This window comes from Opisthocomus hoazin, chromosome 8, assembly GCF_030867145.1.
Source record: "Opisthocomus hoazin isolate bOpiHoa1 chromosome 8, bOpiHoa1.hap1, whole genome shotgun sequence".
Classification (NCBI taxonomy): domain Eukaryota; kingdom Metazoa; phylum Chordata; class Aves; order Opisthocomiformes; family Opisthocomidae; genus Opisthocomus; species Opisthocomus hoazin.
Genome location: NC_134421.1, coordinates 74,638,581 through 74,665,911, shown reverse-complemented (window position 1 = coordinate 74,665,911; position 27,331 = coordinate 74,638,581). Strand labels below are relative to the sequence as shown.

Genomic DNA, 27,331 nt, shown 5'->3' with positions numbered 1-27,331 from the left:
ACCCACTGTCCAAGCCTTCCTCCAGACCCTCAATGCAGTCCTCTTGCCATTGCTGCAGCCCACGCTGCCCTCTGACCACACTCACCAACAGTTTTTCACTGTTGGTGAGCAGCAAGTCAAGCAGAAGGTCACCTCTAGCAGCCAGTGTGTAGGACATTGTCACCAGCTGTCTGGGAGCCTCCCGGGTTCCCTGGCCAGGTGCCTTCCCAGCAGATGTCTGGACAGTCAAAATCCCAGAGAGGATGAGGGTTTGCAAGACTTGCACTGGTTGTTTATGGGCAGCCTCACCCACCACCTCCTCTTGGACAGCATCGGATGCTGTCCCAAGTCTGACCACATCGTAGCCCTGCGACCGCAGCAGGACATGCAGTTCTTTGTGTTTGCTGTCCACTCTCTGTGACCCTGAGGAAAGCTTCTGAATGCCCAGTCCTCTGGACAAGAAAATGAATGTCCCCCCGTGGACCTTCACTGGCATACCTCCTCCATACCTTCCTCTCTTAGGGCTTAGGTCCCTGTTCTGTGATGAACCGAGTTTAAAACCCTGCTCTCCACATAAGCAAGTGTGGTCACAAACTGTTCTCCCTCAGGGAAGAACAGACACATTCTCTTCCTGGTAGTCTTCCATCATCCTCCAGTGAGACACCAGGGTCAAGGAAGCAGAATCGCAGCTGGCAGCATCAGCTGCACGGCCAAGCATCCATCTCGGAGATGTGTGTGCTCCACAGTGGGTCTTTCGTTCAGCCAGGAGAGTTTCTGGGGACAGACTCTGTTGAGAACATAGCTGGAACGTCCTCTTGCTTTGTCTGCATCACCCTTAACCCCACAGCCCTGCAGTCACCTGTGAGCTGCTCAAGGGTTTTTCTGGATGTGTCACTGTTACCCACCTGGATGAGCAACAAGGGGTAGCAACTTGGGCAGAGGAGTCCCAAAATCTCTCCACACCCCTACCAATCCAGGCCCTGGGGCAGGCGGCAAACCTTCCAGGACAGTAGTTCTGTCTGGCACGTGGTGTCTTTGTCCCGTGCCTTCCCCATGATGATGACGTCGGCTAGGGAATGAGGAAGAGCCCTGAAGGTGGTTCCTCACTCTTTTCCAGCACAAAGCCACCTAGCAGAGCCACTGAAGGTTTTCAGCCAAGGTGGCCTCTGAATTGGATCTTGCCTGGTTTCTTTCCTGAGTTTTGTTCTCCCGAGGCAGAGCTCTCTCTCCATTTTAAATGCGTTTCGTTGTTCTTCATCCATCTGACAAAATCTGTTAGGAAGCCCCCTGCATCTCTCGCGTTCCGCGGCAGCGGTGTCTGGGAAGGCAGTACCCGAGGGCAGAGACGGTCCTTCTGGAGAGCAGCGCAGGGCAGGGCTCTGGTAGCGAGGTGGAGCTGCCAGCACCTCCAGGCATATCTCAGCTGGGCTCGGGTGTCCTCCGAGCTGCGTTTGGGAAGCGTCCCCATTCCTGAGCGCAGTGCGTGCCACGCTCGCCATCGCTGCCAGTGCTGCAACCTGCAGGTGAGGCACAGGCTTGGGGACACCATGCTGTCACCTCCCCAGCTAGGAACTCGGTCTGCTGTTGTCACCGCTTCAGTGTTGCTGCAGGGCTTGAACCGATGAGCAAGGACACGTTCAGGGAAGTGAACTGAGGGAGAAAGGAAGGTAACTGCTCAGGACTGCACGTTCCTAGGAACTCGGCATCCAGCACGCAGTCACAGCGTCTGCTGGGCTCCTTCAAGCAGAACTGAAAGGTTTGGCAGAACTGTAGGGGTAGGTGGGCTTTCACACAGCCTGGGTCAAGAAATCCTACAGATACTGCGAAGGCAAAGAGCGTCCGTGCTGGAGTCCTGGGGTGGATGCTCAGCCTGCGTTTGAAAGTGCTTGTGGACAGTGCAGCTTGAAGATGCTCCTCTTACCGGTGGGCAATCTTTAAGAGGCAGGGGAGGTGGCTGTGACGGTGTCGCGTAACTGGGTGGAATGCAGCAGCACAAGGACGTGGTGTTTCTTGAGGGAGGGCTGCAGACTGCAAAGATTCAGGCAGTGGTGCGGAGCTCAGCAGTGGGCTTCACTGAGGTACCTTTGAACAAAGTGGAATCTGAGAACCTGAGTCTGGCAGCTGCTGCAGAGGGACCCCGGGGGGCTGCCCCCCCGTGCCCTGCACCGGAACGGGACACGGGCAGACAACTGCCTTCTCGTGCCGTGCTGTCAGTGCTCACCGGGCTCCCCGAAGTCGGCGGGACGGTGCAGTGGTTTAGGACTGGATTAGACCTGTCGGGGCGTGGGATTTTGAAACTCCTACTTCAACTGACCAGGATTCAATACGGTCTGTAGTTTCTCGCCCTGTGTCATTATAAATATCTGCAGGGTGGGGGTCAGGGGGACGGGGCCAGACTCTTTCCAGTGGTGCCCAGCGACAGGACAAGGGGCAACGGGCACAAACTGGAGCAGAGGAAGCTCCAGCTGAACCCGAGGAAGAACTTCTTCCCTCTGAGGGTGACGGAGCCCTGGCCCAGGCTGCCCAGAGGGGCTGTGGAGTCTCCTTCTCTGGAGATATTCCAGCCCCGCCTGGCCACGGTGCTGTGCAGCCTGCTCTGGGTGACCCTGCTTGGGCAGGGGGTTGGGCTGGGGGATCCCCAGGGGTCCCTTCCAACCCTGAACATGCTGGGATTCTGGGATTCTGGGAGCCTGGCAGGTTTTAGGTCATTTTTTATCTTGAGGAGCCTGTAACTAGTGATGCAGACAACAGCCTTTGTACGTTCACTTCCATTCTGTCCATGCGTTGAACGTGTGTGCAGACACACACACAACTTACAGACAACAGAGACAAATGTGGGTGTAAATCTGTGGGTATTTTCGTTATTTAGGTCTGTGTTATATAGTCATATGAACATGTTGTTAAAAGAAAAGAAAATTGCAATGAGCAGTAGACCTGGGATCCCAGGGCCGAAGCAGTGGGGTGTGCACGTGAGAAGGCTGCTGGGGTGGTGTCTGCGTCGGTGCTGAAGACCCCAGCACTCACCTTTCCTTGGGGGTAGGGAGAAACCTGCTATGGCAGAGGGTAGTTCAGCAGGGGACGTTTCCTGCGCATCTCTTCTGCCTCTGGTGAAATATCATGGAATCACAGAATGGTTTGGGTTGGAAGGGACCTTACAGACCATCTCATCCACCCCCTGCCCTGGGCAGGGACCCCTTCCCCCAGCCCAGGGTGCTCCCAGCCCCGTCCAACCTGGCCTTGAGCCCTGCCAGGGATGGGACATCAACCACCACTCTGGGCAGCCTGGGCCAGGGCCTCACCACCCTCACGGGGAAGAATTCCTTCCTTAGATCTGATCTAAATCTGCCCTCTCTCAGCCCAAAGCCATCCCCCCTTGTCCCATCACCCCCTGCCCTTGTCCCAGCCCCTCCCCAGCTCTCTCGCAGCCCCCCCAGGCCCTGGCAGCTGCTCTCAGGTCTCCCCTTGTCCTTCTCCTCCCCAGGCTGAGCAGCCCCAGCTCTCCCAGCCTCTCCTCCCAGCAGAGGGGTTCCAGCCCTCGCATCATGGCTGGGGCCTCCTCTGGCCCCGCTCCCACAGCTCCAGCTCTGTCCTGCGCTGAGGGCTCCGAGCTGGACACAGGACTCCCGGGGGGTCTCAGCAGAGCGGGGCAGAGGGGCAGAATCCCCTCCCTGGCCCTGTGCCCACGCTGCTGGGGATGCAGCCCAGGGCACCGTTGGCCCTCGGGGCTGCAAAGATTGATATTGTTGCTGTGGGGTAGTATAATGTGGTATTGATTTCATCTGACAGATGAAAAATAAGAGCTGAAGGCTCCAGTAACGAAGTGCGGGTGTAGGAGCCGACCCGACGGCTGGGCTCTGGCTGTGCTTACGACGTGCAGAGCAGCTCAGACCGTGAGTGTCCCAGGGAGGAAAGGCTGCCATTTTCTGAACCTCAGAGGTTTTGGTATTTGCGAACATATCTTTCAGATAATTAACAAAATCTTAAGGGTTATTTGAGGACATGTTGCTAAATGCGGTCCAAAAATCAGGGGGAAAAGATCTGCTGGGCAAGACATCCCCCACTTTCGTGAGATATTGAAGGAGCAGTTAAATATTACTTACAGACACACGTATCCCTTCGTACTGGAAAGGTTAGCCAGTAAAGGAGGAGGAAATGCGGTTAATTTGAGCTAAAGTGCGTAGGAGGTTGGTAAGGGGAGCCAAAGGAAATATCGGAGGCCAATATGAAAGATAATAAGAAATTTTAGAGCATTAGAAGGAGAAAAAAAAAAAGTCTGGTAGAGATCCATTTCTATATGTAAATGATAAAATTGTATATTCTGGTGCAAAAAAAAAAAAAGGCAGAAATGTTCTGTTCTGCGTTTGGAACAAATCAGGAGGATGTATCTATCCATATGATGTGCTCGGAACAGAAAGTTTCCCAGCTGTAACCAAGGAGAAAGTGAGATAGTATTTGCTAAAAATAAACATACTCAAATTAACAGGCTCGAATAACGCAGCCCCGAGTGTCTGCGAGAGCCTGGCTGAGGAGCTGTCTGAGCACTGACGCTAGGACCTCACCGTCTTGCTCATCGATGGAATTTTGAGGAGCTGGTGGAGAGCTGTTGCTAATCCGATATTGGGAGGGTAGAAAAGAGGTGATTTGGGAACCTGTAGCTGGTTTAGCCCAGCATCAGTGCTGGGTAAAATAATGAAGCAACTAATTTGGAGCACAGTCAACAAAGAGGGAATGAAAATGCGGTTAATACAGCGTGGCTCCGTGGAAGGCGGAGACAACCCTGCTGTCTTTCCTTGGCAGCGTCGTGGGACTGGCGAAAGCGAGGACGGTGTTTACGGGGGGGGGTGTTCACAGAATCACAGAATAGTAGGGGTTGGAAGGGACCTCTGTGGGTCATCTAGTCCAACCCTCCTGCCGAAGCAGGGTCACCTACAGCAGGCTGCACAGGATCTTGTCCAGGTGGGTCTTGAAGTGTTAACTTCCCTCGTCACCGCGTGACGGGCGCGTGGAGACCCGTGCGGTACCTGGAGTCAACAGGGCGAGCGCGGCGCAGAAGCATTGCGGGGTCGTGCCGGGGCGCGTTGCAGAACGCGGCGGCTCGGGAGAGGGTACCCATGGTGGGGCCATCACCAGCAAAGGTGTCTTTATGATTTTTGATCCCCACAGCTCAAGACTTCCGTCCTTGTTTCAAAACAGTGGCCAAACAGAATCACAGAATCACAGAATAGTAGGGGTTGGAAGGGACCTTTGTGGGTCATCTAGTCCAACCCTCCTGCCGAAGCAGGGTCACCTACAGCAGGCTGCACAGGACCGCGTCCAGATGGGTCTTGAATATCTCCAGAGAAGGAGACTCCACAGCCTCCCTGGGCAGCCTGTTCCAGGGCTCCGTCACCCTCAGAGGGAAGAAGTTCTTCCTCATGTTCAGACGGAACTTCCTGTGCCTCAGTTTGTGCCCATTGCCCCTTGTCCTGTCGCTGGGCACCACTGAAAAGAGCTTGGCCCCATCCTCCTGACCCCCACACTTCAGATATTTGTAGGCATTTCTAAGGTCCCCTCGCAGCCTTCTCTTCTCCAGGCTGAACAAGCCCAGCTCCCTCAGCCTCTCCTCGTAGGAGAGATGCTCCAGTCCCCTCCTCATCCTCGTAGCCCTCCGCTGGACTCTCTCCAGTAGCTCCTCATCTTTCTTGAACTGGGGAGCCCAGAACTGGACACAGGACTCCAGATGAGGCCTCACCAGGGTAGTGTAGAGGGGAAAGACCGCAGACCCCGTGTCTGTGGGGACTGCGGGTGTCACAGGCAGTGGGGAATGGCTGTCAGCGAAGATCCGGCTGTGGGTGATCCGGCTGTGGGTGATCCGGCTGTGGGTGATCCGGCGTCGCTGCTGCAGCAGCCGTCTTCCAGCAGACCGCGCAGGGAAAGAATCTAGGTTAGAGGATGTGAAATTACCCTGGGAAAATGTAATTCGGCAGAGGACACGGGTTCCTCCGAGAGGATTGTGTTACCGTTAGTTGATTGCGTGGGATGTGGTGGGGAGATTTTGTGTGTGTAAAGGCCAAACTTCCAGAGATCCGTGAGCTCGCGCGTTCTGGTTGCAGCGTTGGAAGATCCCTGGAGCATCGCGTTGAGCAGGGCAGGCACTCGCCCCGCGGGGTGAATCTGAAGTTGCTGAGCGGAGTTCTGGAAGGGCCTTGGGATGATTCATGAGCTGAAAAAAGGTTTGAGGCTCACAGAGTCCGTCTTGCTCGGCGTGTTGGAGCAGGGCTGAGGAGGGCGATGGCTCTGGTGTGTGGGTGTTTAGTTCATGGCCCAGCTCGAAGGGAGGCAGCTCACTGCAGATCTCAGTGCACGTACAGAAGATCTCCTGGATAACCACAGTCGTGGATTGTAGGGAAATCCCATTTCAAAGCATTTCTGCACCAGTACGTCCTGTGCCCGGAGAAGGAGATTGCCTGGGAGAGGTGGGAAAGGCAGCTTAGGGCTCAAGTTCTCAGAAGGAGCCTTTTAGGATCTGGATAATCTTGCAGCCTTTCTCCAGTTGGAGTGCTTGGAGATGCTGAAAGGGTGCCGCTGGCAATCGGAAATCTGGAGAGCTCTGCTCTCTGGAGTGACGCACGGGTTTGTTCCTGTTGGTGACAATTGACCCCCAGACACCCCGAGTTTCGCCTCGTGCTCTGGGCATATCCTGGCTGGTGGACCCGTTGTTCTCCTGGTGGGTGGCCGTAACGGAGCTCCGGAGTGACGAAACTTAATTCAGGCTTCAGAGCTGAGGTTCCTCTGAGTAACTTCCTATTTCTGGGACCATGCATGATTCAGGTGATCCGTTGTCAGGTCAGGCCTGTTGTGCGCAGCAGGTACTGCGTGGTGACGGTACGGACAGATGCCACGTGATGCGTAAATCTGGTTCTTTCAGCCTTCCCTCAGAACTCAGCCCTTCTAATTTCCTGATAATAATGAGCCTTTCTCAGAGCTGCTTCTCGCTGGTTAACATCATTTGGGTAATGAAGTGTCTGGAACGGACCGCAGCGTGCCTGCTGGAGGTGCTTGGGTAGTACCTTCATCCTCCTTCAGCAATCAGCGCTGCGCTGTCGTAGCTTTGGACGCGGGTCACCAGTGAAGGATCCCATCCTTGCATGGGGACGGTTTTCTGTTCTCTTTTTCCCACAGTCTGGCTTTAGCTGGGAACATTTTGTTTGTCGCAGCACTGCTGGCAGCGTGCTAGGGGCTGCATGGATGGACCAGTGATCTCCACATGGGTGGCATCTCCTCGGGGAGGAGGTTCTCTCATGCTCTAGGACAGCCAGAGGTGTTGAGCCCAGGTCGCACTCCAGTCCTCTGCCCAGCTGCGTTTAGGTGTTCCGTGAGTGGTGGGTTCAGTGTTTCGTGCCAAATGCACTTCTTTGAAGTTCTTTGATGTTACATGGAATTTTGATTTAGCAGGGTGATACAGCAATGTACTGAAATTGCAGTAGAAATATGAATTACGCTTAGCAGAGCACAGCAGATGCAGTATACAGCTGAATCACCATACAGATGTGATTCTTGTTTCCAGTCTCTGCAGTCTGCTCACCGTCATGACACTGGCTGTCCCCAGTCACCTTGAAGGCAGAAGTGGGCTGACACCAGCTCAAGCCCATTGCTGTCCTGGAGTTCTTTCTGTTGCTCAGTTTTCATGTTCTCTGTCAGGCTAATCCAGTTATACAGTCCTTCTCCCCCATTCTGGTCTTGCTAACTCAGGAAGACTTCTGCACTCTTCTCATGAATTCAAGGATGAAGGTACGGACCCGGCTGACCCACTCATCTGGTACGGCCGGTGGATCCACTCGCCTGGCACAGCTGGGTGACCCACTTGGCTGCTGGAGCCCGTTGATCTCAAACGAAGCCTGCCCTCTGGCCCCCTTGGTGCTGAGACTGGGCCAGCACTCTTCTAGGGAAGAGAAGCACTACTTTGCACGTATCTACATGGTGACCCACCTGCCACCTTTTGCCCTCTCACTCAGTTTGGGAGTCTTCCTGGAGCTCATCAGCACTGGTGCGTCGTTTGGCTCCTGAGAAGGTAGATGCAGCAGTTTATTATGCCCAGTCTTTGATATAGTGTCTTCACATTTCTTTGTGTGTTCTTTTATGTTTTGTAGCCACTTTCTGCATGGTTTGATTCGTGATCTGTTGTCTTCTTCCAGGCCAAAGGCATATCTCCAAGAGCAGGGCATCCTCATCAGGCAGTAGCGTCCAAGAAACTGGAAGTTTGTCTTTATTAGTGGATCAAAGCTAGTCGTGTTTCCACCTTTCTGATCTTTCTCATTCCAGCCCCTCCCCATCTGAGGGCCAGCAGTCCTTTGGCGTGTTCAATTCAATGGGCAGGCCTCCCAGCCACATGGCTCGTCTTGAAGATTCATCTCTCCACATCATAGACTGGCACCAAAACCTGACTGGGGGGGGGGGTGTGTGTCTCGGGCAGTTCCCTGCGTCGCTCCAAGGTCGTCAGAGAGCCCCGGGCTGTCTGTGTGGCAGGATCCCCTGTGCCTGGCTCTGCTCAAAGGGGTGACGCAGTTCGCTTGTTCATTTTCTGCCTCCTCTTTCCCTGTCGAAATGCTTTGCTTCCTCCGGTGGGAAAGGCATCGGTCCCCTGAGAGCGCAGCTCCGGCGTTCCCTCGCTGCTGAAGGTGGGGGAAGGCTTGGCTGGGACCCTGCTCCCCCTCGGGCACCTCACGCCGGGCAGCGGTGGCTGGAAGCCCCGGCTTGCCTCGGTGCCGGGCGCTGCGGTCCCGGAGCAGGGGGTTCTCGTGCCGCGCTGGCGCAGCGCAGCTTTGAAGCTGAAAAAGAACGGGAACTCTTCACGCCATCTTCTCGGTGAGCTAAGCTGTTTGTCAGGTGTGTTCTTCTCTTTGCTTGCTGAATTGTTCAAGAGCAACTGCTAGAGGAGCGTTGCTCGGATGAAGGTTTAGCCAAAGTCGTTTGCAGTTGCAGAGGTCTGTAGTTCTTCTTGGGTATCACCAGGAACCGGGGGAGAATCAGGAATTTTTCAGAAATTGTATTTTTTCCCCAGACATTCTTGACTGCTACAAGCAGCTGTCTGGCCAGTCTGCCCTGTGGGCAGCTTTGCTGTGTCACCTTCGCTCTTGACCTCCGATGTCATTTTAGCCTCTTGGCTGCTGTTCCCACCTGCGTTCGGCAAGGTGCCCTTCCTGCGGGCCAGGCGGAGGTGCGGGTCAGAATCACAGAATCACAGAATAGTAGGGGTTGGAAGGGACCTCTGTGGGTCACCCAGTCCAACCCCCCTGCCGAAGCAGGGTCACCCACAGCAGGCTGCACAGGACCTTGTCCAGGCGGGTCTTGAATGTCTCCAGAGAAGGAGACTCCCCAGCCTCCCTGGGCAGCCTGGGCCAGGGCTCCGTCACCCTCAGAGGGAAGAAGTTCTTCCTCGGGTTCAGCTGGAACTTCCTGTGCCTCAGTTTGTGCCCATTGCCCCTTGTCCTGTCGCTGGGCACCACTGCAAAGAGTCTGGCCCCGTCCTCCTGACCCCCACCCTGCAGATATTTAGAGGCATTTATAAGGTCCCCTCGCAGCCTTCTCTTCTCCAGGCTGAACAAGCCCAGCTCCCTCAGCCTCTCCTCGTAGGGGAGATGCTCCAGTCCCCTCACCATCCTCGTAGCCCTGCGCTGGACTCTCTCCAGTAGCTCCTCATCTTTCTTGAACTGGGGAGCCCAGAACTGGACCCAGCACTGCAGATGAGGCCTCACCAGGGCAGTGTAGAGGGGAAGGAGAACCTCTCTCGTCCTGCTGGCCACACTCTTCTTGATGCACCCCAGGACTCCATTCACTCCATCTTTCACAGAAAAGGCCTGGCAACGTGGGGCCGATACGTTGGGGTTGTCACCGAGAGACCTTTTCTGTGCCGTTCCCTCCGTTTTTAACAGCAGCAGAGACGTGAATTCCTCCCAGTGACGCTCCGGTGACCAGGGTTTGCAGCCTCACCCAGCTCTGGGCCATTGCTGGCTGGCTCGGTGGTGGCTTTGGGCTGACGTCCTTCTGGCCAAGAGCGTTTCAGAGTCGCAGGCTCGCATGGGGGTCCCGGGCAAGCGTGGCACTGAGCCTGGCTCCACTTGCTGGCCAGGCTCGCGTTTTTCTCGTCTTTCACAGCTGGCCCTTAGTGCGCTGCGCGGTGCCGGTGTTGCCCTCACCGCTGCTGCTCCTTCGTGCTCTGGACGGTCTGGGAGTACCCAGCGGTGGATGGAGATGCAAGATACAGGCTAAGCTGACGTCTTTCGGCGTTTGAAACACGTTGGGCAGAAAGCTGTCTGGTCGCATTGGTGCCTTTTCCTCATCCCTGGTCTCACCAAGCTGTAAACAATTCAAAATTGGCATTTTCCATCTGTTACTTGAGTGTCAGCAACCATGCCAGCAGGCTGCCAGAACACCAGCAGGATACGGTGCCCAGGTCCTGCCCGGGCCGGGCAGTGCTGCGGCAGTCACCACTCTCCAGCAAGCCACGTGCCCTGGCTGGTGCCACCAGGATGGAGCAGAGGGAGCAGATCCCACATGCCCTGGCTGGTGCCACTAGGATGGAGCAGAGGGAGCAGATCCCACGTGCCCTGGCTGATGCCACCAGGATGGAGCAGAGGGAGCAGGTCCCACGTGCCCTGGCTGGTGCCACCAGGACGGAGCAGAGGGAGCAGGTCCCACGTGCCCTGGCTGGTGCCACCAGGACGGAGCAGAGGGAGCAGGTCCCACGTGCCCTGGCTGGTGCCACCAGGATGGAGCAGAGGGAGCAGGTCCCACGTGCCCTGGCTGGTGCCACCAGGATGGAGCAGAGGGAGCAGGTCCCATGTGCCACCAGGATGGAGCAGAGGGAGCAGATCCCATGTGCCCTGGCTGGTGCCACCAGGAGGGAGCAGAGGGAGCAGATCCCACGTGCCACCAGGATGGAGCAGAGGGAGCACGTCCCATGTGCCCTGGCTGGTGCCACCAGGACGGAGCAGAGGGAGCAGGTCCCACATGCCCTGGCTGGTGCCACCAGGAGGGAGCAGAGGGAGCAGATCCCACGTGCCCTGGCTGGTGCCACCAGGATGGAGCAGAGGGAGCACGTCCCATGTGCCCTGGCTGGTGCCACCAGGATGGAGCAGAGGGAGCAGATCCCACATGCCCTGGCTGGTGCCACCAGGATGGAGCAGAGGGAGCAGGTCCCACATGCCCTGGCTGGTGCGATCAGGATGGAGCAGAGGGAGCAGATCCCACGTGCCCTGACTGGTGCCACCAGGAGGGAGCAGAGAGAGCAGATCCCACATGCCCTGGCTGGTGCGACCAGGATGGAGCAGAGGGAACAGATCCCACGTGCCCTGGCTGGTGCCACCAGGATGGAGCAGAGGGAGCAGGTCCCACGTGCCCTGGCTGGTGCCACCAGGATGGAGCAGAGGGAACAGATCCCACGTGCCCTGGCTGGTGCCACCAGGATGGAGCAGAGGGAGCAGGTCCCACGTGCCCTGGCTGGTGCCACCAGGATGGAGCAGAGTTCCCGGGGTGATGTTTCGGGATTTGCGGTTTGTGATCGCGTGGGGCTGGGGCGGTGGCAGGCGGCCGGCGGTGCGGAAGGGCCAAGGGGAGGATGCGGTTAATTAATTACAACCCTGTCAGTCTGGTGTCAGGTGCTGGCAAAACGTCAGCGATCCGATGCTGCCGGCAGTGGGCGAAGAGTTAAAGAGCAGAGTCCAGTCACCAGCAGAAAGCTGGGTTTCGTGCTTGGAGGTGTCAGACTGGTTTGGTAAAACCAAGCTGTCTCCTCCAGCTGCAGAGGTGACAGGGTACGAGATCCCGGCACAAAACCGGTGGTGCCAGAGCCCAGCGCAGCGCCCGGGAGCGGCTCGCGCGTCGGCCAGGTCTGGGCGAGGACCTGCCAGCGAGGAGCCACCACCGCTGCCGGGGTTCCTGCTGGGTCTCCAGGACTCGGCTCGGACCTGCTGCTGCTCGGTGATCACGGAATCACAGAATGGTCGGGGTTGGAAGGGACCTCTGTGGGTCACCCAGTCCCACCCCCTGCAGAAGCAGGGTCACCCAGAGCAGGCTGTAGAGGACCTTATCCAGGTGGGTCTTTAGTGTCTCCAGAGGAGACTCCACAGCCTCCCTGGGCAGCCTGGGCCAGGGCTCTGTCACCCTCAGAGGAGCCCCGGCCCCGGAGCCCGCACATCCCCGGCACCTCTTCCATTCGTTGGCCGGGATTTCAGGTTCATCGCTGGAACGCGCAGGAGATCTAATATATCCTTACACTTATTATATACTTATGGGGACCTAATAGATACTTACAAATACCTGAAGTGGGTGTCAGGAGGCCGGGGCCAGACTCTTTGCAGTGGTGCCCAGCGACAGGACAAGGGGCAACGGGCACAAACTGGAGCAGAGGAAGCTCCAGCTGAACCCGAGGAAGAACTTCTTCCCTCTGAGGGTGACGGAGCCCTGGCCCAGGCTGCCCAGAGGGGCTGTGGAGTCTCCTTCTCTGGAGATATTCCAGCCCCGCCTGGACACGGTGCTGTGCCCCCTGCTCTGGGTGACCCTGCTTGGGCAGGGGGCTGGGCTGGGGGATCCCCAGGGGTCCCTTCCAACCCCGACCATGCTGGGGTTCGGTGATTCTGTGGGCTGGGTCAGCGGGTCGGTGGCTGGGGTGGTGGAGCGGCGTCTGGGTTGCGGTGCTGCGTGCTGCTGGGGTACGGGGCGCGGAGCCGCTGGGGCCATCGCTCTGCCCGCTGCCCGGCCCCGGGGACTCTGCTCGTCCAGCGCCTCTTGCAGACCCACAGCACGGATCCAGGAGCCTCCTCCTCCTCCTCCTCCTCCTCCTGCAGATCTGGGGTTGCTGAACGCCCCGGCGGAACCGGGAAATGCCCGGTTTTCAGTGCTCTGCCTCGACAGCCCGGTCAGAGGGGGGAGGTCCGGCTCCTGCCGCCCGGCTGCAGCTTCTGTGGCTTCTGCAGAAGGCGGTGGTCCCTGGTGGGTGACAGCCCACAGGGACAGCTGGAATCCGGCAGCGTGCCAGGCTGTGAAAGCAGCCGCAGAGATGCACGAGGCTCTGGTTGGGTGGCGTGACGCCCGTCGGCCTTGCCCTCTGCCAGCCCCCTTCGTGGCAGCCCACCCTCACACCGCTCTCTCTCCTTGTGTCCTAGGTGAACGGCGTCAACGTGGTGAAGGTGGGGCACAAGCAGGTGGTCTCCTTGATCCGGCAAGGGGGGAACCACCTGGTGATGAAGGTGGTGTCCGTCAGCCGCAAGCCAGAGTCGGAAGAAGTTGTGCGGAAGAAGGGTAGGTGTGGAGCCTCGCGGTGCTCCGAGCAGGGCTCGCGTCACCTAGGTGTGAGCGGGGGTGCCAGGGTGGGGGACAGCCCCCGTGGGGTGGGGGGTTGCCAGCACGGAGCCAGCCCTCTCTCGGGAATGTCATTTCTGGGAGCAGCCCCGTGGGCACGGCCAGTCCTGGGGTGCCGGCCGCGGGTGGCACTTGCCCTCGCTCAGGGGGGCGCAGGCGGCCGTGGGACCCCCGGAAAGCTCCGGACCTTCGCCCCGTCGTCCCCGGACCCCGAGGGCAGAGCCGAGACCCTCGGCCAGAGGTGGGGCCTGAGGGGGAGTTGGGTGGTGGGCTGGCGCGCTCATGGCCAGCGGGGCCGGGCAGCCCTCGGGGTAGGGGGCATCCAGCTGGGGAGGGCAGGGGCACATCTGGAGGGCAGCTGGATGGGGGGCAGCCAGCTGTGTACAGGGGCACACACCATGGTGTACAGCTGGGGAGGGCAGGGGCACATCTGGAGGGCAGCTGGATGGGGGGCAGCCAGCTGTGTGCAGGGACACACACCATGGCGTACAGCTGGGGGGCAGGGGCACATCTGGAGGGCAGCTGGATGGGGGGCAGCCAGCTGTGTGCAGGGGGACACACCATGGCGTACAGCTGGGGGGCAGGGGCACATCTGGAGGGCAGCTGGATGGGGGCAGCCAGCTGTGTGCAGGGACACACACCATGGCGTACAGCTGTGGGGGGCAGGGCCACGTCCGAGGACAGCTGGATGGGGGGCAGCCAGCTGTGTGCAGGGGGACACATCGTGGCATACAGCTGTGGGGGGCAGGGCCACGTCCGAGGACAGCCAGCTGGGGAGCCTTGAGGCACATCTGGCAGCAGCTGGCTATGGAGGGCTGGACCTCATCCGAGGCAGCCAGATGTGGAGAGCAGGGGCTGGCAGTGGAGGGCAGGGGCACATCTGGCAGCAGCTGGCCGTGGAGGGTTGGACTCATATGAGACAGCCAGATGTGGAGGGCAGGGGCATATCTGGCAGCAGCTGGCCGTGGAGGGCTGGACCTCATCCGAGGCAGCCAGATGTGGAGAGCAGGGAGTGGCAGTGGAGGGCGGGGGCACATCTGGCAGCAGCTGGCTGTGCAGGATAGGACCCCATCCTCAGGCACCCAGCTGCAGAAGGCAGGGGCACATCTGGCAGCAGCTGGCAGCACGGTGCAGGGGCGTTTTCCAGGGGAGCACAGCCAGGAGCCCGGGATGGGAGCGGGGGGACGGGGTTGGGGGGACAGGAGCGGGGGGAGGGGAGCGGGGCGCTCCCAGCACAGCGCGGGGGGCGGGGGGGAGGGGAGGCAGCTCTGCTCGCTGACACGAGGAGCTGCAATTACATTGTCACGGCACAGAAGCGGGAGTCGTGGGGAAAGGCTGGGGCTCCGGAATCGGTGCTGGGACCACTGCGGGTGCCGCTCGCCGCCGCTCCCGGTGCTTCCAGCCCTGCAGCCGGTGAGCAGCTGCCCCGTCGCTGCCCGTCGCTGCCCGTCGCTGCCCTGGCCTGAGCCCACGGCCACTCTGCCAGCGCGGGGTGCGGGGACCGGAGCCGAGTCCCCTCTGCGGGACCCCGGCCACCGTGCCCCCCGGCTGGGGCTCGCTCTCCTGCGGGTACCGGAGCCCTGTGTGGGACGGGCATTTTTGGGCTGAATCCGCCCCTGTTGGGGTCTCTGATGCAGGCGGCGAAGCCTGAAGCTCCCGTTGCCATGGCAATGCCTGAGCGTTGAATCCAGCATTGTCAGCGAGCGCGAGGAGGAGGAGGAGGAGGCACCCCACGTGAAGAGGAAGAGCCTTCAGCTCGTCCCCGCTCGGGTGGGCTCATGGCATGCAGCGCCTGTGGGGCAGCCCCCCGGGCCAGCCGGGCTAGGCAGCCCCTCGGGACCACCGCGCGCCCCGACGCAGCCCCGCGACCGCCCGCCACGTGCCTCGGCTGCCCGGCACGGAGCCGGCCGCCTCCAGCGCTTCGCTAGGGCCGCGGGAGCATCGCCGGCCGCGTCCCGGAGCCGGCGGCGGAGGGTGGGTGGGCAGCGTCTCGCTGGGGGCTGCGCTGCGCCGAGGCGGGAAGGAGAGACTGAGCTCAGGCCTGCTGGACGCCTTCCTCCCTCCTACCCCGCAGCCATGGCGGGGGAGCGGGCGGCGAAGCCGTCGCGGAGCCCCCCGGGCAGGCAGCCGGCTGCCTGAGACTGGCGAGAGGCTTTCGCAGCCGTGGCACCTCCGGTCGCTGCCGGGGGGGACGCGCAGCCCGGGGACATGGCTTGGACTCTGCTCTGCTGAGGGCTGCGGGAGCCTGGGCAGCGTGCCCGTGCCTGCGTGCCCGAGCCCCCGCGCCCCGGGACTGTGCTACCGAGACCATGAAGAAGTTCGCTTCCACGCGCAGCCTCAATAAGATCCTGCAGCAGTGCGACTCCTCGTCCCGCGAGTACGAGGAGATCCAGGCCGTGGAGAAGAAGTGGCACCTGCATCTGGCCACTCCTCGTAAGTTCCTGGACAAGAGATGCAAAATGCCGTCTCTCTTCCTTTCAGCTCCGCCGCCTCCCAAGAGAGCGCCCAGCACCACCCTGACGCTGCGTTCCAAGTCCATGACGGCCGAGCTGGAAGAGCTGGGTAAGCGGCGGCGGGGGGCTCGCGCCTGCATGCGGGGCTGCACGGGGGGGCACGCGGGGCCGCGGCCGGCAGCGCGCTCGCCCGTTTTCCGCAGGGTGCTCGAGCACAGGGCGAGCCTCCATCGCGCTCGGCAGCGTGCGGGGCGCGGGGGGCTGAGACCCCGCCGCTGCGGGGGGCACGGGACCCCCCTGGAGCCAGCCCGCCTCACCGGGGGGGAACGCTGGGTGCCTGGCGGTGCTGGCGGAGAGGCTCGCCAGCCCCGGTCCCCCGTCCCGTCCCTCACGCTCCCCGCTCCTCCCGCACGCCCACCGGCCCCGGGTCCGTGTTTTCCTGCGCCGCGGGGCGGATGCCGCCCGCTGCCGGCTTGGCTGGCGTCCCGGGGGGCTGCCACCCCCCCCCCCCCTTACACACGCACACGCCGCTGCGCACACGCTGGCACGTCCCGCTGTCACCACAGCGCCTGCCCACGTTTCCAGATGCGGTGGTATCCCAGCTGGCATCTGCAGGTTCTTCTGTGTTCTCCTAAAGGCTCCCCACCCCCAGCGCGTCCTCCCTGCCAGGTCCCCCGCGCTGAAGCCCCTCGGTCTGCCCGTCTGGTGACCTCGTTGAGCCCCCACCTTCCCAGAGCCCTGGGCCCCCCCCGTAGCGTCCCACTGGCTGATGGCCCCGGGGCTGCTGGTGTCCACACACCCCCCGGACACCGACCCTTCCCTCGGCACCGAAGGGTTTGCCCGTTGTGCCGCGCCTCGTCCCCGGTGCGCTGCGGGGCTCTGGCGGCGGTGGCCGTGAGGCTGGTGGCCGTGCCAGGAGGGTGGTGGCCATGCCATGAGGCTGCTGGCAGTGCCAGGAGGGTGGTGGCTGTGCCATGAGGCTGGTGGCCATGCCGTGAGGCTGGTGGCCATGCCGTGAGGCTGGTGGCCATGCCATGAGGCTGGTGGCCGTGCCAGGAGGGTGGTGGCCATGCCATGAGGCTGCTGGCAGTGCCAGGAGGGTGGTGGCTGTGCCATGAGGCTGGTGGCCGTGCCAGGAGCCTGGTGGCCATGCTGTGAGGCTGGTGGCCGTGCCAGGAGGGTGGTGGCCGTGCCGTGAGGCTGGTGGCCGTGCCAGGAGGGTGGTGGCCGTGCCGTGAGGCTGGTGGCCGTGCTGTGAGGCTGGTGGCCATGCCATGAGGCTGGTGGCCGTGCCGTGAGGCTGGTGGCCATGCCAGGAGGGTGGTGGCCGTGCCGTGAGGCTGGTGGCTGTGCCAGGAGGCTGGTGACCGTGCCGTGAGGCTGGTGGGCAGGATGGTGGCCCACGACCCTCAGGGTCTGCTGGGCACGGGAGGTGCGGAGGGACCCCTCCGTCGGGGCAGCCCTGGGGCGCGTGACGGGCTGGCACGGGGCGGGGGTCGGCTGTGCCGTGAGCCCCCACCGCGAGCATCGGCGGGCGAGAGGGAGCCGCTCGGCGCTGTGCTGCCCTGGCTCGCGCTTCTGCTGGGGTTTTTGTTCATATTTATATTTTTGCATGCGAAAACGTGGTGCTGTGTACGGCTGGGCTCGCTGGCCGTGGCGCAGCGGCTGCGCGGGGCAGACCCCGTCCTGATGGGGGGAGACCCACGGGGGCGGCGGGAGCCTGGGCAGGGAGCCCACCACCCCCTCTCCGCCACCTTCCCTGCTCTGCTCCCTGTGCTCCGCGCGTGGCCACGCGTCGCAGCCCTGAGAGAGACGGAGCTTGAGGGCTCGGGCTCACGCTCCAACATGGGTTGGGATCTTAGCGTGTCAGGGTTTGCATCAGCTGCTTGGTGGCCACGGTGATTTGTTTCATGCGGAGCCCACTGCCTTGATTCCCACCCCAGCCTGCTCCCCGCTCCTCCAGACCCTCGAACCTAAACCTGGAGGTGCTGTGTGTGCTGGGAGCTGTCAGGAGAGGATCCAGAATAGCCCCTTTCTGCCACTTTCTGCTCTTCCTTTGCGCAGATGCTGCGCAGACCCCAGGGTTCATGTTTTTCCTCTCGGGTGCTGGTCCTGAGAGCCGTTCCTAGCCGGCGTGGTGGGCGCCTGCTTGCACACGTGGGCAGCGTGTGCCCGTCTTCGGTGAACATCACAGAATCACAGAACGTTCGGGGTTGGAAGGGACCCCTGGGGATCCCCCAGCCCAGCCCCCTGCCCAAGCAGGGTCACCCACAGCAGGGGGCACAGCACCGCGGCCAGGCGGGGCTGGAATATCTCCAGAGAAGGAGACTCCCCAGCCCCTCTGGGCAGCCTGGGCCAGGGCTCCGTCACCCTCAGAGGGAAGAAGTTCTTCCTCGGGTTCAGCTGGAGCTTCCTCGGCTCCAGTTTGTGCCCGTTGCCCCTTGTCCTGTCGCTGGGCACCACTGGAAAAGTCTGGCACCGTCCTCCTGACCCCCCCCCTGCAGATATTTAGAGGCATTTATAAGGTCCCCTCGCAGCCTTCTCTTCTCCAGGCTGAACAAGCCCAGCTCCCTCAGCCTCTCCTCGTAGCAGAGATGCTCCAGTCCCCTCCTCATCCTCACAGCCCTGCGCTGGACTCTCTCCAGTAGCTCCTCATCTTTCTGGAACTGGGGAGCCCAGCACTGGACCCAGCACTGCAGATGGGGCCTCCCCAGGGCAGAGCAGAGGGGCAGGAGAACCTCCCTCGCCCTGCTGGCCATAAGTCTGACCATCACACCCGGGTCGAAGCCTGGCGCGTGTCCGGTGGGCGCTTTGGCAGGGGGACGGGCACCCCACCCATGGCAGAGTGCCGAGCGGGGTGTGGGACGAGCGGCAGCGAGGGGAGGGGGCCCCGCTGGCACGTGTGGTGGCAAGCAGAGCTGCTGGGCTCGAGGGGGAGGGCAGCACGCTCGTGGAAAGGGAAGTCACGAACAGCAGAGAAGCGGCGCTGCCGGAGAATATATTAACGATGAGTCCTCTAGGTCTCCCTGAGGATTTTGCATTTCGACGCTGCCTCTCTGCTGTCTGGAGAGGGACTGGGAGCGGCAGCTGGGAGAGGGATCTGTGGGCAGTGGCTGGTCGTAGTCCACGGGTTTTCCGGGACATTGTGGTGGTGGTTCCCTGCTTCGCGTCCTGCGGGTCGGGCGCTGTGCTGTGCTGTGCCTGCCGCACGTCCCCGGGGAGCACAGGGAGAGTGGGGATCGTCCCTCCTCCCGCTCTCCGCCTGCTGGTGGCTGATCCTCCAGCTTTTACTGCGGAGAGGGACGCTTTGTGCAGGTCAGCGTCCCCGCGCCTCGGTGGCGTGGAGGGTCAGAGCCCAGACCCCTTTGCTGCAGGGACGGCGGCGTTAGTGGCAGGGACATTGCAGGTTCTCAAAGGGTCCCTGCCGCTTTTCCTTGAAGCCTGTCCCCGTCCTGCAGCTTGCAGGACATCCCCGGTGCTCTCAGCCAGCCCTTCGTGTCCGGGTCCCCTTGGAGGAGCAGGTTCCCAGCAGGGTGCTGGCAGAGCCGTCCGGCGTTCCTGGGCGCGGAGGAAGCTGGCGCTGGGACGCGGGCAGGCGGCTGCGTCTCCTCCGTGAGCAGGGAGGGATTCAGAGCCTTGACAAGAGTTTCTGCGTGGCTCGGGCAGTAGATGCCACCCAGACTCCTCCTGGAGGAGTCCTGCCGGCCTCGTGCCGTCCCTCGGCTGTCCTGGTCGGAGCGCAGGGGCTCGGGCTCGGCCGGGCGCTGGTGGCAGCGGGGGGGTCACACCCGAGGAGGGTGAACAGGGTGCTGCACCCCGTGCCCTGCCTGCGCCTTGCTCCGGTGGGCACGCGCTCCGCTGTCGGGGCCCGATCCTGCCGGCATGCTGGAGGCAGGAGAGCCGGCGGGGACGAGGCTCAGCAGGCAGGCAGCGAGGCTGGAGCCGGGGACGGACGCAGGAACTGTGCATGCCATTCACGTTGTCTTTTGTTTCTTGATTCCAAGCCTCCATGCGGAGAAGAAAAGGGGGTGAGTGAAACCGCACATCCTGGGGCTCCTCCCTCCCCACCCCCCACCCCATCAGCCCCCCAGCCAGCACCCGTCACCCACGCTGCGCCCGAGGGACCGGCCCAGCTCACCGTCCCCGCGCTGTCCCGGGCGGGCTCAGCCTCCCGCCCGGCACCGCAGCCGCCGGGATCGGCCGTGCCGGGGTCCTGCTGGGCGCGGGCGGGGGTGCCCGTCCGAATCCCCAGCTCTGACTTCCCCGGGCGTCGCGCTCGCTTTGGGTTTGCCCCGCAGCGAAACGCCTCGCGCAGCGACGTCCCCCGCGTCCGGGGTCCGAGGCAGCTCCCAGGGCACGCCCAGGGTAGCTGGGGGGGATTAATTACCATTAATTGTCGGAGCTGCGGGTGGAGAGGGCCACGCGCCGTGAAGGCCACGCTGTCAGTGGCGGGGGTGGAGCTGGCTGCCGCAGGGCTCCGTACGGGACAGCCGCGCTACGCGGTGTGGACGTGGCACGAGGGATGCTGCCAAGAGAGGAGGGTCCTGGCAGGGCTGAGAGCCGGTGGTGGACAATCCCGAACGGAGCAAGAAGGCTCGTCCCGTGCCAGCACACGGCTCTGCCTTTCTCCAGCACAGGCAGAGGGCAGAGGGAGGGAGCGTGGAGACCTGCCCCCAGGTCTGAGCCTTGCAGAAGCAGAGCTCCCTCTGCCCTGGTGACGTGAGGGTAGAGAACCTTTCCCAAGGGACTCAGTCTCCCACCCCTAACAGCGATGACGTAGGAAAGAAGCTGAGTAGGGCTTCCGAGCGGGAGGTCTCTGAGGGCCCTCCCCAGACCTCCTCTACCACAGAATCACAGAATAGTAGGGGTTGGAAGGGACCTCTGTGGGTCATCTAGTCCAACCCCCCTGCCGAAGCAGGGTCACCCAGAGCAGGCTGCACAGGACCGCGTCCAGCCGGGGCTGGAATATCTCCAGAGAAGGAGACTCCACAGCCTCCCTGGGCAGCCTGTTCCAGGGCTCCGTCACCCTCAGAGGGAAGAAGTTCTTCCTCATGTTCTACCCCGAGCAGACCTGCCGGTACCCAGAGGCGGAGGCAACGCAGGGGAGCCGTGGGTCAGAATGATCAGCTGGAGGTCACCAGGGATGCCCTGACGTTGAAGATGGCCGTCTGCAGGCACGTGGTGGAGAGCTCTTGCCACTGGGGACAGCCAGGGCCATCGGGGTGCACCCGTTGCTGGGGACCCCTCTTTCCAGGACAGCTCCAGCACCGCCTCGTCTCCTGCCCCAGCCCAGGATGCTCTGCCATCCCCTGCAAGGGCACGGCCGGCACGAAGTCCAGTTGGTGGTGGTTTGTCTCCCTGCGCTCTCATGGCGCTGGGAGACAGAAAGTGGAATAAAGGTGGAAGCAGAGGCAGGTGGAGGGCTGAGCATCGCTGTCACTGCGCTCACAGCGCCGGGGTCCCCAAGCGAACGTCGCTGTGGGGCTGCTCAGAGCAGCTTCCAGAGACACCGCTGGGGCAGCTTTCCAGAGCGTGGGCTTTAGAACCAGCCCGTGGCCCGTCCCTCCTGAGGAACCTTGGCTGTTCGAGGTCCACACAGCCACCCAGCCGTGTTTGGCCGTGAGGGATGAGCCAGCTCCCCTCCGAGCAGGCTGAGCCACCCTGCACCTCTTACGATCACAGCGTGGGGGTCGCACGGCCGTGAGGAAGAGGAGCCATGAAGCCCCCCAGACACGGCAGGGTGGTCTTCTGGAGGTCTTGTGCCGAGGAAGTTCAGTATCTGGCCTGAGCTGTCTCCTTGGAGTGGGTGCAGGTCCTTCATCCGAGGGCTTGGTGGGTACCTGGCCCCGAGGGCGGTGGCCGCAGAGGACACGTGAGTCCCCTTGGCAGAGACCGCTTGGCTCCCGTGCTTGCGCAGGGCTCGCTCCTCCGCAGTCTGGGCTTCTGGGATGTCTGGGACTCAGTTCCTGGGGCTGGGGAACGCCGGCTTACGAAGTGCCACGCAGACGGCTGCCGTGGCCACCGCGCGCGGGGGCACTGAAGCCGCCGGGGCAGCCCGGGCAGGGTTCTGCGGGAGCGCAGGGCTGGTGGTCAGAGCTCTCCAGGTCAGGAGGACCAGCAGCTCCCACACCACAGCGGTGACATTTCGCAGTCCCGAGTTAAGAGCCAGGCTGGAAGGAGCCCCAGAAGTTCCCGAGGCTTGCTTGAACGCAGGCAGAGCTCCTCAGCCCGGCGGGACGAACGCTGCCCGTGTTCCCCCCTCTCCCTGGGCAAGCTGCTGGGCTGGCAGTGCCGTGGAGGCGAGGCATCCATCCTGACCAACGCTGAGCCAGACCCAGCAGCTCCAGCACCGCACCGTGCCGGGGTGACGGCCACGCTCCGGGGCCGGCTGGCACCGTTTGTGACGAGGAGCCCACAGACTCACCCCTGCATGCTCCAGGGAGCTGCAGGAGCAGGGAAGCCACTCCTGAACGGCCCCTGCCCGGGCTGAGCACCAGCCCAGCGGCCTTCGTTAGCTCGGCTCTGCTGCACCCGGTCTGGCTCCGTCGGAGCGAGCTCGGGGCCGGGGGATCGGTGGCCAGCGTCTGCCCGCTGCCCTTCCCCGTGTCCTCAGCTTCAGGACGTTTTGTGGCCCCAGGGAGAGCCCCGATGGCAGCGGGGGTTGGGCTGTGTCCGAGGGGATCGCTCCCCGGTGGCAGCGGGGGTTGGGCTGTGTCCGAGGGGATCGCTCCCCGGCGGCAGCGGGGGTTGGGCTGTGTCCGAGGGGATCGCTCCCTGGTGGCAGCGGGGGTTGGGCTGTGCCCGAGGGGATCGCTCCCTGATGGCAGCGGGGGTTGGGCTGTGCCCGAGGGGATCGCTCCCCGGTGGCAGCGGGGGTTGGGCTGTGTCCGAGGGGATCGCTCCCCCATGGCAGCGGGGGTTGGGCCGTGTCCGAGGGGATCGCTCCCCGGTGGCAGCGGGGGTTGGGCTGTGTCCGAGGGGATCGCTCCCCGGTGGCAGCGGGGGTTGGGCTGTGTCCGAGGGGATCGCTCCCCGGTGGCAGTGGGGGTTGGGCTGTGCCCGAGGGGATCGCTCCCCGGTGGCAGCGGGGGTTGGGCTGTGTCCGAGGGGATCGCTCCCCGGCGGCAGCGGGGGTTGGGCTGTGTCCGAGGGACTGATGCTGTGTCCGAGGGGGTCGCTGAGCCGGGCCGGTGCATCGCGGTGGGTGGGCAGCTCCAGAGACACCTGGAAAAGCTCGGGAGCTGCTGGCTGGGGAGGAGAAGACGCGGCGGCCGCGTCCTCGGCTCCGTGCTCGGCGGGTGACAGCCGCTCTCCCCGCGGGGACGGTCGCTGCCCGCTGGCTCTGTCGCGGGGCAGCTGTTGCCGCCGCGGCCCTCGCTCACCCGTTGCCTTTGATATTTGGATTTTCAGAGAAACTGGATGAGATCCTGGCAGCGGCCGAGCCCGCGCTGAGAGCGGACATCGTGGAGGCAGATTCCAGGGCGGCCACCGTGAAGCAGCGACCGACGAGCCGGCGCATCACGCCAGCAGAAATCAGTGTGAGCGCGGTGGGCTGGGCGGTGGGACGGGGCAGGGCGCGCGGTGCTGGGCAGACGCTGCCCGCCAGCCCCCAGGCTCGCGTGGGGAGCGGAACGAGGGGGTCTGGGGAGAGGGGTCCGGTGGAGGAGCTGGGCCGGGCTGCTTGGCGCTGGCTCCACAGCGCGGGGTCGGGGAGCGGAACGAGGGGGTCTGGGGAGAGGGGTCCGGTGGAGGAGCTGGGCCGGGCTGCTTGGCGCTGGCTCCGCAGCGCGGCGTGGCCACGGGGAGGACGTAAGAGCGGCTCTGACGGGGTGTGGAAAGCTGAGCTGCAGAGCAGAGTCTGGCTGCGGTTTGCTGGGTGCGAGGCTGGAAACGAGGAGGAATCAAAGCGGAGCAAAACGCCGTCTCCGAGGGGAAGCATGGATGGAGTAGGAGTGGGGCTGCCAGCTCCCGGCTGTCTGGGTTGTGAGAGTGCTGCAGGCGGTGGGAGGCAGCTTCTGGAGCGGGAGCAAAATGGGACAGGCTGCTGCGGAGCGGAGACTGGCCTGGGCGAAGCCTGCCCACGGGAGGAAGGCTGCTGTGGGAGTGGGCATCGCTGTGCCCCCGCCCCGGGCACAGCGCCGGAGAGCTGGCAGGGGGAGAGGGTGGGCAGGGGGGAGAGGGCGGGCTGGGGGGAGAGGGCAGGCAGGGGGGAGAGGGCGGGCTGGGGGGAGAGGGCGGGCAGGGGGGAGAGGGCAGGAAGGGGGGAGAGGGCAGGCAGGGGGGAGAGGGCAGGAAGGGGGGAGAGGGCAGGCAGGGGGGAGAGGGCAGGCAGGGAGAGAGGGCGGGCAGGAGAAGGGGAGGGAGGGAGGGAGGGAGGGAGGAAGGGTTAACCCGTGAAAGCGCAGTGGCACATGTGTTGGAGAGACACTGAACGGGGCAGCAGGGCCAATGGCCTGGTGGAGGTAGGGGTGAGGATGAGCTGGTGGAGGTAGAGTTGAGGACGGACTGGTGGAGGTAGAGGTGAGGATGGACTGGTGAAGGTAGAGGTGAGGACGGGCTGGTGGAGGTAGAGGTGAGGATGGGCTGGTGGAGGCAGAGGTGGGGACGGGCTGGTGAAGGTAGAGGTGAGGATGAGCTGGTGGAGGTAGAGGTGGGGACGGGCTGGTGAAGGTAGAGGTGAGGATGAGCTGGTGGAGGTAGAGGTGAGGATGGGCTGGTGGAGGCAGAGGTGGGGACGGGCTGGTGGAGGTAGAGTTGAGGACGGGCTGGTGAAGGTAGAGTTGAGGACGGGCTGGTGGAGGTAGAGGTGAGGATGGGCTGGTGGAGGCAGAGGTGGGGACGGGCTGGTGGAGGCAGAGGTGAGGATGGGCTGGTGAAGGTAGAGGTGGGGACGGGCTGGTGAAGGTAGAGGTGAGGATGAGCTGGTGAAGGTAGAGGTGGGGACGGGCTGGTGTAGGTAGGGGTGAGGATGGCTTGGTGGAGGTAGAGTTGAGGACGGGCTGGTGGAGGCAGAGGTGAGGATGGGCTGGTGGAGGCAGAGGTGGGGACGGGCTGGTGAAGGTAGAGGTGAGGACGGGCTGGTGAAGGTAGAGGTGAGGATGGGCTGGTGAAGGTAGAGGTGAGGACGGGCTGGTGAAGGTAGAGGTGAGGACGGGCTGGTGAAGGTAGAGGTGAGGACGGGCTGGTGGAGGTAGAGGTGGGGATGGCTCCGTCCCTGTCCCCGGGGAAGCCTCCCCTGTTCGGGCTGTGGCAGTCGGGCTGCAGGTGCGGGGCAGCAGGGACAGGGCTGGCACGGGGCAGACCCCCAGCCCCACCCGTGGTCGGGGGACTCTGCTGGACTGAGGTGAAGCTTTGCGTCCTCTCAGCTGAGTCTCAGATGTCCAGAATGGAACTTGCCTTTCTTTCTCTTCCAGTCACTCTTCGAACGCCAGGGTATGGCAGCACACTCGGGGGTCCTGGCGGGAGCGGAGAAACCCCATGTTTCGCTGCGCAAAGGAATTCCACGGACAAAATCTGTAGGTAAGGCAAACTGGGGGAGCTCCCGTCCGAAACGGGAAGGGTCGTCCCCGTGGAGCGTTCGTGCCTCGGGAAAGGCTCGGGCCTCTCTGCTGGCTTGTGACCAGAGGAGCTGTTTGGTGGGATCTCTGCTTCGAAGGTTGAACGTGTCTTGAGAAACCTGTTCCAACGCCGCCGCGGGTCCTGCTCGGAGCAGGGGCCTGGCTGGGGACCTCCCGAGGCCCCTCGCTCGCTCCGTCTCTTTGCGGCGCTGCCGGGGGAGGGGGGTTTCTCCCACCCACCCTCTGCACCGGCAGCAGGGGGTCGGTGGGTGCCGTTCTGTCTGCCCGTGGGGCGGCTGGGCTGGGCGTGCAGCGTGCCGGGCACCGGGGTGGGGGAGCATCAAACCCTGAGCTGTAGCAGAATGAGGCGACGGAGCAGGCAGGAGCTGAATTTTTTTTCTAGGGAAAAACAGGACAGGACCTGGAGCAGGCACTCGTCTGTGGGCTGTCAGGATCTTTAGACCATGTCCCAAAAGGTTTCCGGTGCAACTAGAACCAAACCTGCGCTGGAGGAGGGAGGTGGGAGGACGAGGCAGAGGGAACAAGGGCTGGGGGCACAGTGGCAGTCTGGGGGCTCGGGTTCTTCTCCCGATTCTGTGCATGGGTGGCTCGCAGCCGGGTGGTGGCCCCGAGCCCCGGTGCTCGCGAGGTCCGAGGGTGCAGGTTGGAGCTGGGTGAGGGTGAGCATCGTCACCGACGCGGAGGAGCTGAGGGGCGGGGGGAGCGGGGGGTGCTGTGTGCCAAGCGTTCGAAGTGGCCCCAAGGCACCGTTTCATGGTAAGGGTGATGCCACAACGCATTGCGTGCTCGGCACACAGTGAGTAAACAGAAAGTAAATTCCGCTTCGAGCTACAGCCGAGAGCAGCGCAGTCCCCGCAAGAAGGTAAAAATGGGTTGGAAGATGCACGGGTTGGTATTCCAAATGCGGCTGTGATGCGCAGAGCCACAGAGCTGCGGTGCACACGTGCCTCGCAGTCGCGTTTGCGTGAGAGCAGCTGGTCCCCCCGGTCCCCCGGGAGACTGGGCTGAGGATCGCGGGCAGCTGGAGGTGATCAGACGTGTGTGTGATTAATCTGAGAAGCAAACTAGGAGAGATAAGCTTAAAAAAGGTGTTTAAGGGACTGCCCTGGTGTGTGCTTACACAGAGTCACAGAATCACAGAATGTTTGGGGTTGGCAGGGCCCTCTGTGGGTCACCCAGCCCAACCCCCTGCCCAAGCAGGGTCACCCAGAGCAGGCTGCACAGCACCACGTCCAGGCGGGGCTGGAATATCTCCAGAGAAGGAGACTCCACAGCCTCCCTGGGCAGCCTGGGCCAGGGCTCCGGCACCCTCAGAGGGAAGAAGTTCTTCCTCGGGTTCAGCTGGAGCTTCCTCTGCTCCAGTTTGTGCCCGTTGCCCCTTGTCCTGGCGCTGGGCACCACTGCAAAGAGTCTGGCCCCGGCCTCCTGACCCCCACCCTGCAGATATTGCACAAAGCTCCTCTAACGCTGAAGAGCTGGAGCAGAACCTGGGCTGAGCCAAAGAGGGGGTGCAGCCCTGGACGCGAATGTGGGCATTAAGTGGTTGCTCACGCGCTGCCGTGCTGCTGATGTGCGTGGTAGAGAGGGAGCAGAGCTGACTGCTTCGGTGCCTGGGCTCGCCACAGCACCGACCCACGGCTTGCTGGGAGGGTGGGAGGAACCAGCTGATGTTCTTGTGAAGGTGGAACTGATCAGTAGCACGTGCCGGCTGGGCCTCATCTCCTCCAGCCTCACACGGTAACGGCGAGAAATCTCCATCCCAGCAAGGTGCCCAGGAACCTTTTAGGCTGGGAAGCTGGGCAGAGAGGAACCTGATGAGGTTCAACAAAGCCAAATGCAGGGTCCTGCACCTGGGGAGGAACAACCTCATGCACCAGCACAGGCTGGGGTGGACCTGCTGGAGAGCAGCTCTGTGGAGAGGGACCTGGGTGTCCTGGTGGACGACAGGGTGACCATGAGCCAGCAGCGTGCCCTGGCTGCCAA

The 27,331-nt window shown here is 62.7% G+C and overlaps 1 protein-coding gene across 1 annotated transcript in view; it reads left to right on the top strand.

The window, feature by feature from the left end:
* Nucleotides 1–27,331, top strand: part of SHANK3 (SH3 and multiple ankyrin repeat domains 3) — a 386,587-nt gene that overhangs the window by 326,068 nt on the left and 33,188 nt on the right. Inside the window, exons 18-22 of the mRNA XM_075428667.1 lie at nucleotides 13,122–13,257; nucleotides 15,799–15,879; nucleotides 19,775–19,798; nucleotides 23,181–23,308; nucleotides 25,184–25,289. Of these exons, the coding sequence (XP_075284782.1) occupies nucleotides 13,122–13,257; nucleotides 15,799–15,879; nucleotides 19,775–19,798; nucleotides 23,181–23,308; nucleotides 25,184–25,289 (475 nt within the window). The remainder of the gene's footprint in view (nucleotides 1–13,121; nucleotides 13,258–15,798; nucleotides 15,880–19,774; nucleotides 19,799–23,180; nucleotides 23,309–25,183; nucleotides 25,290–27,331) is intronic.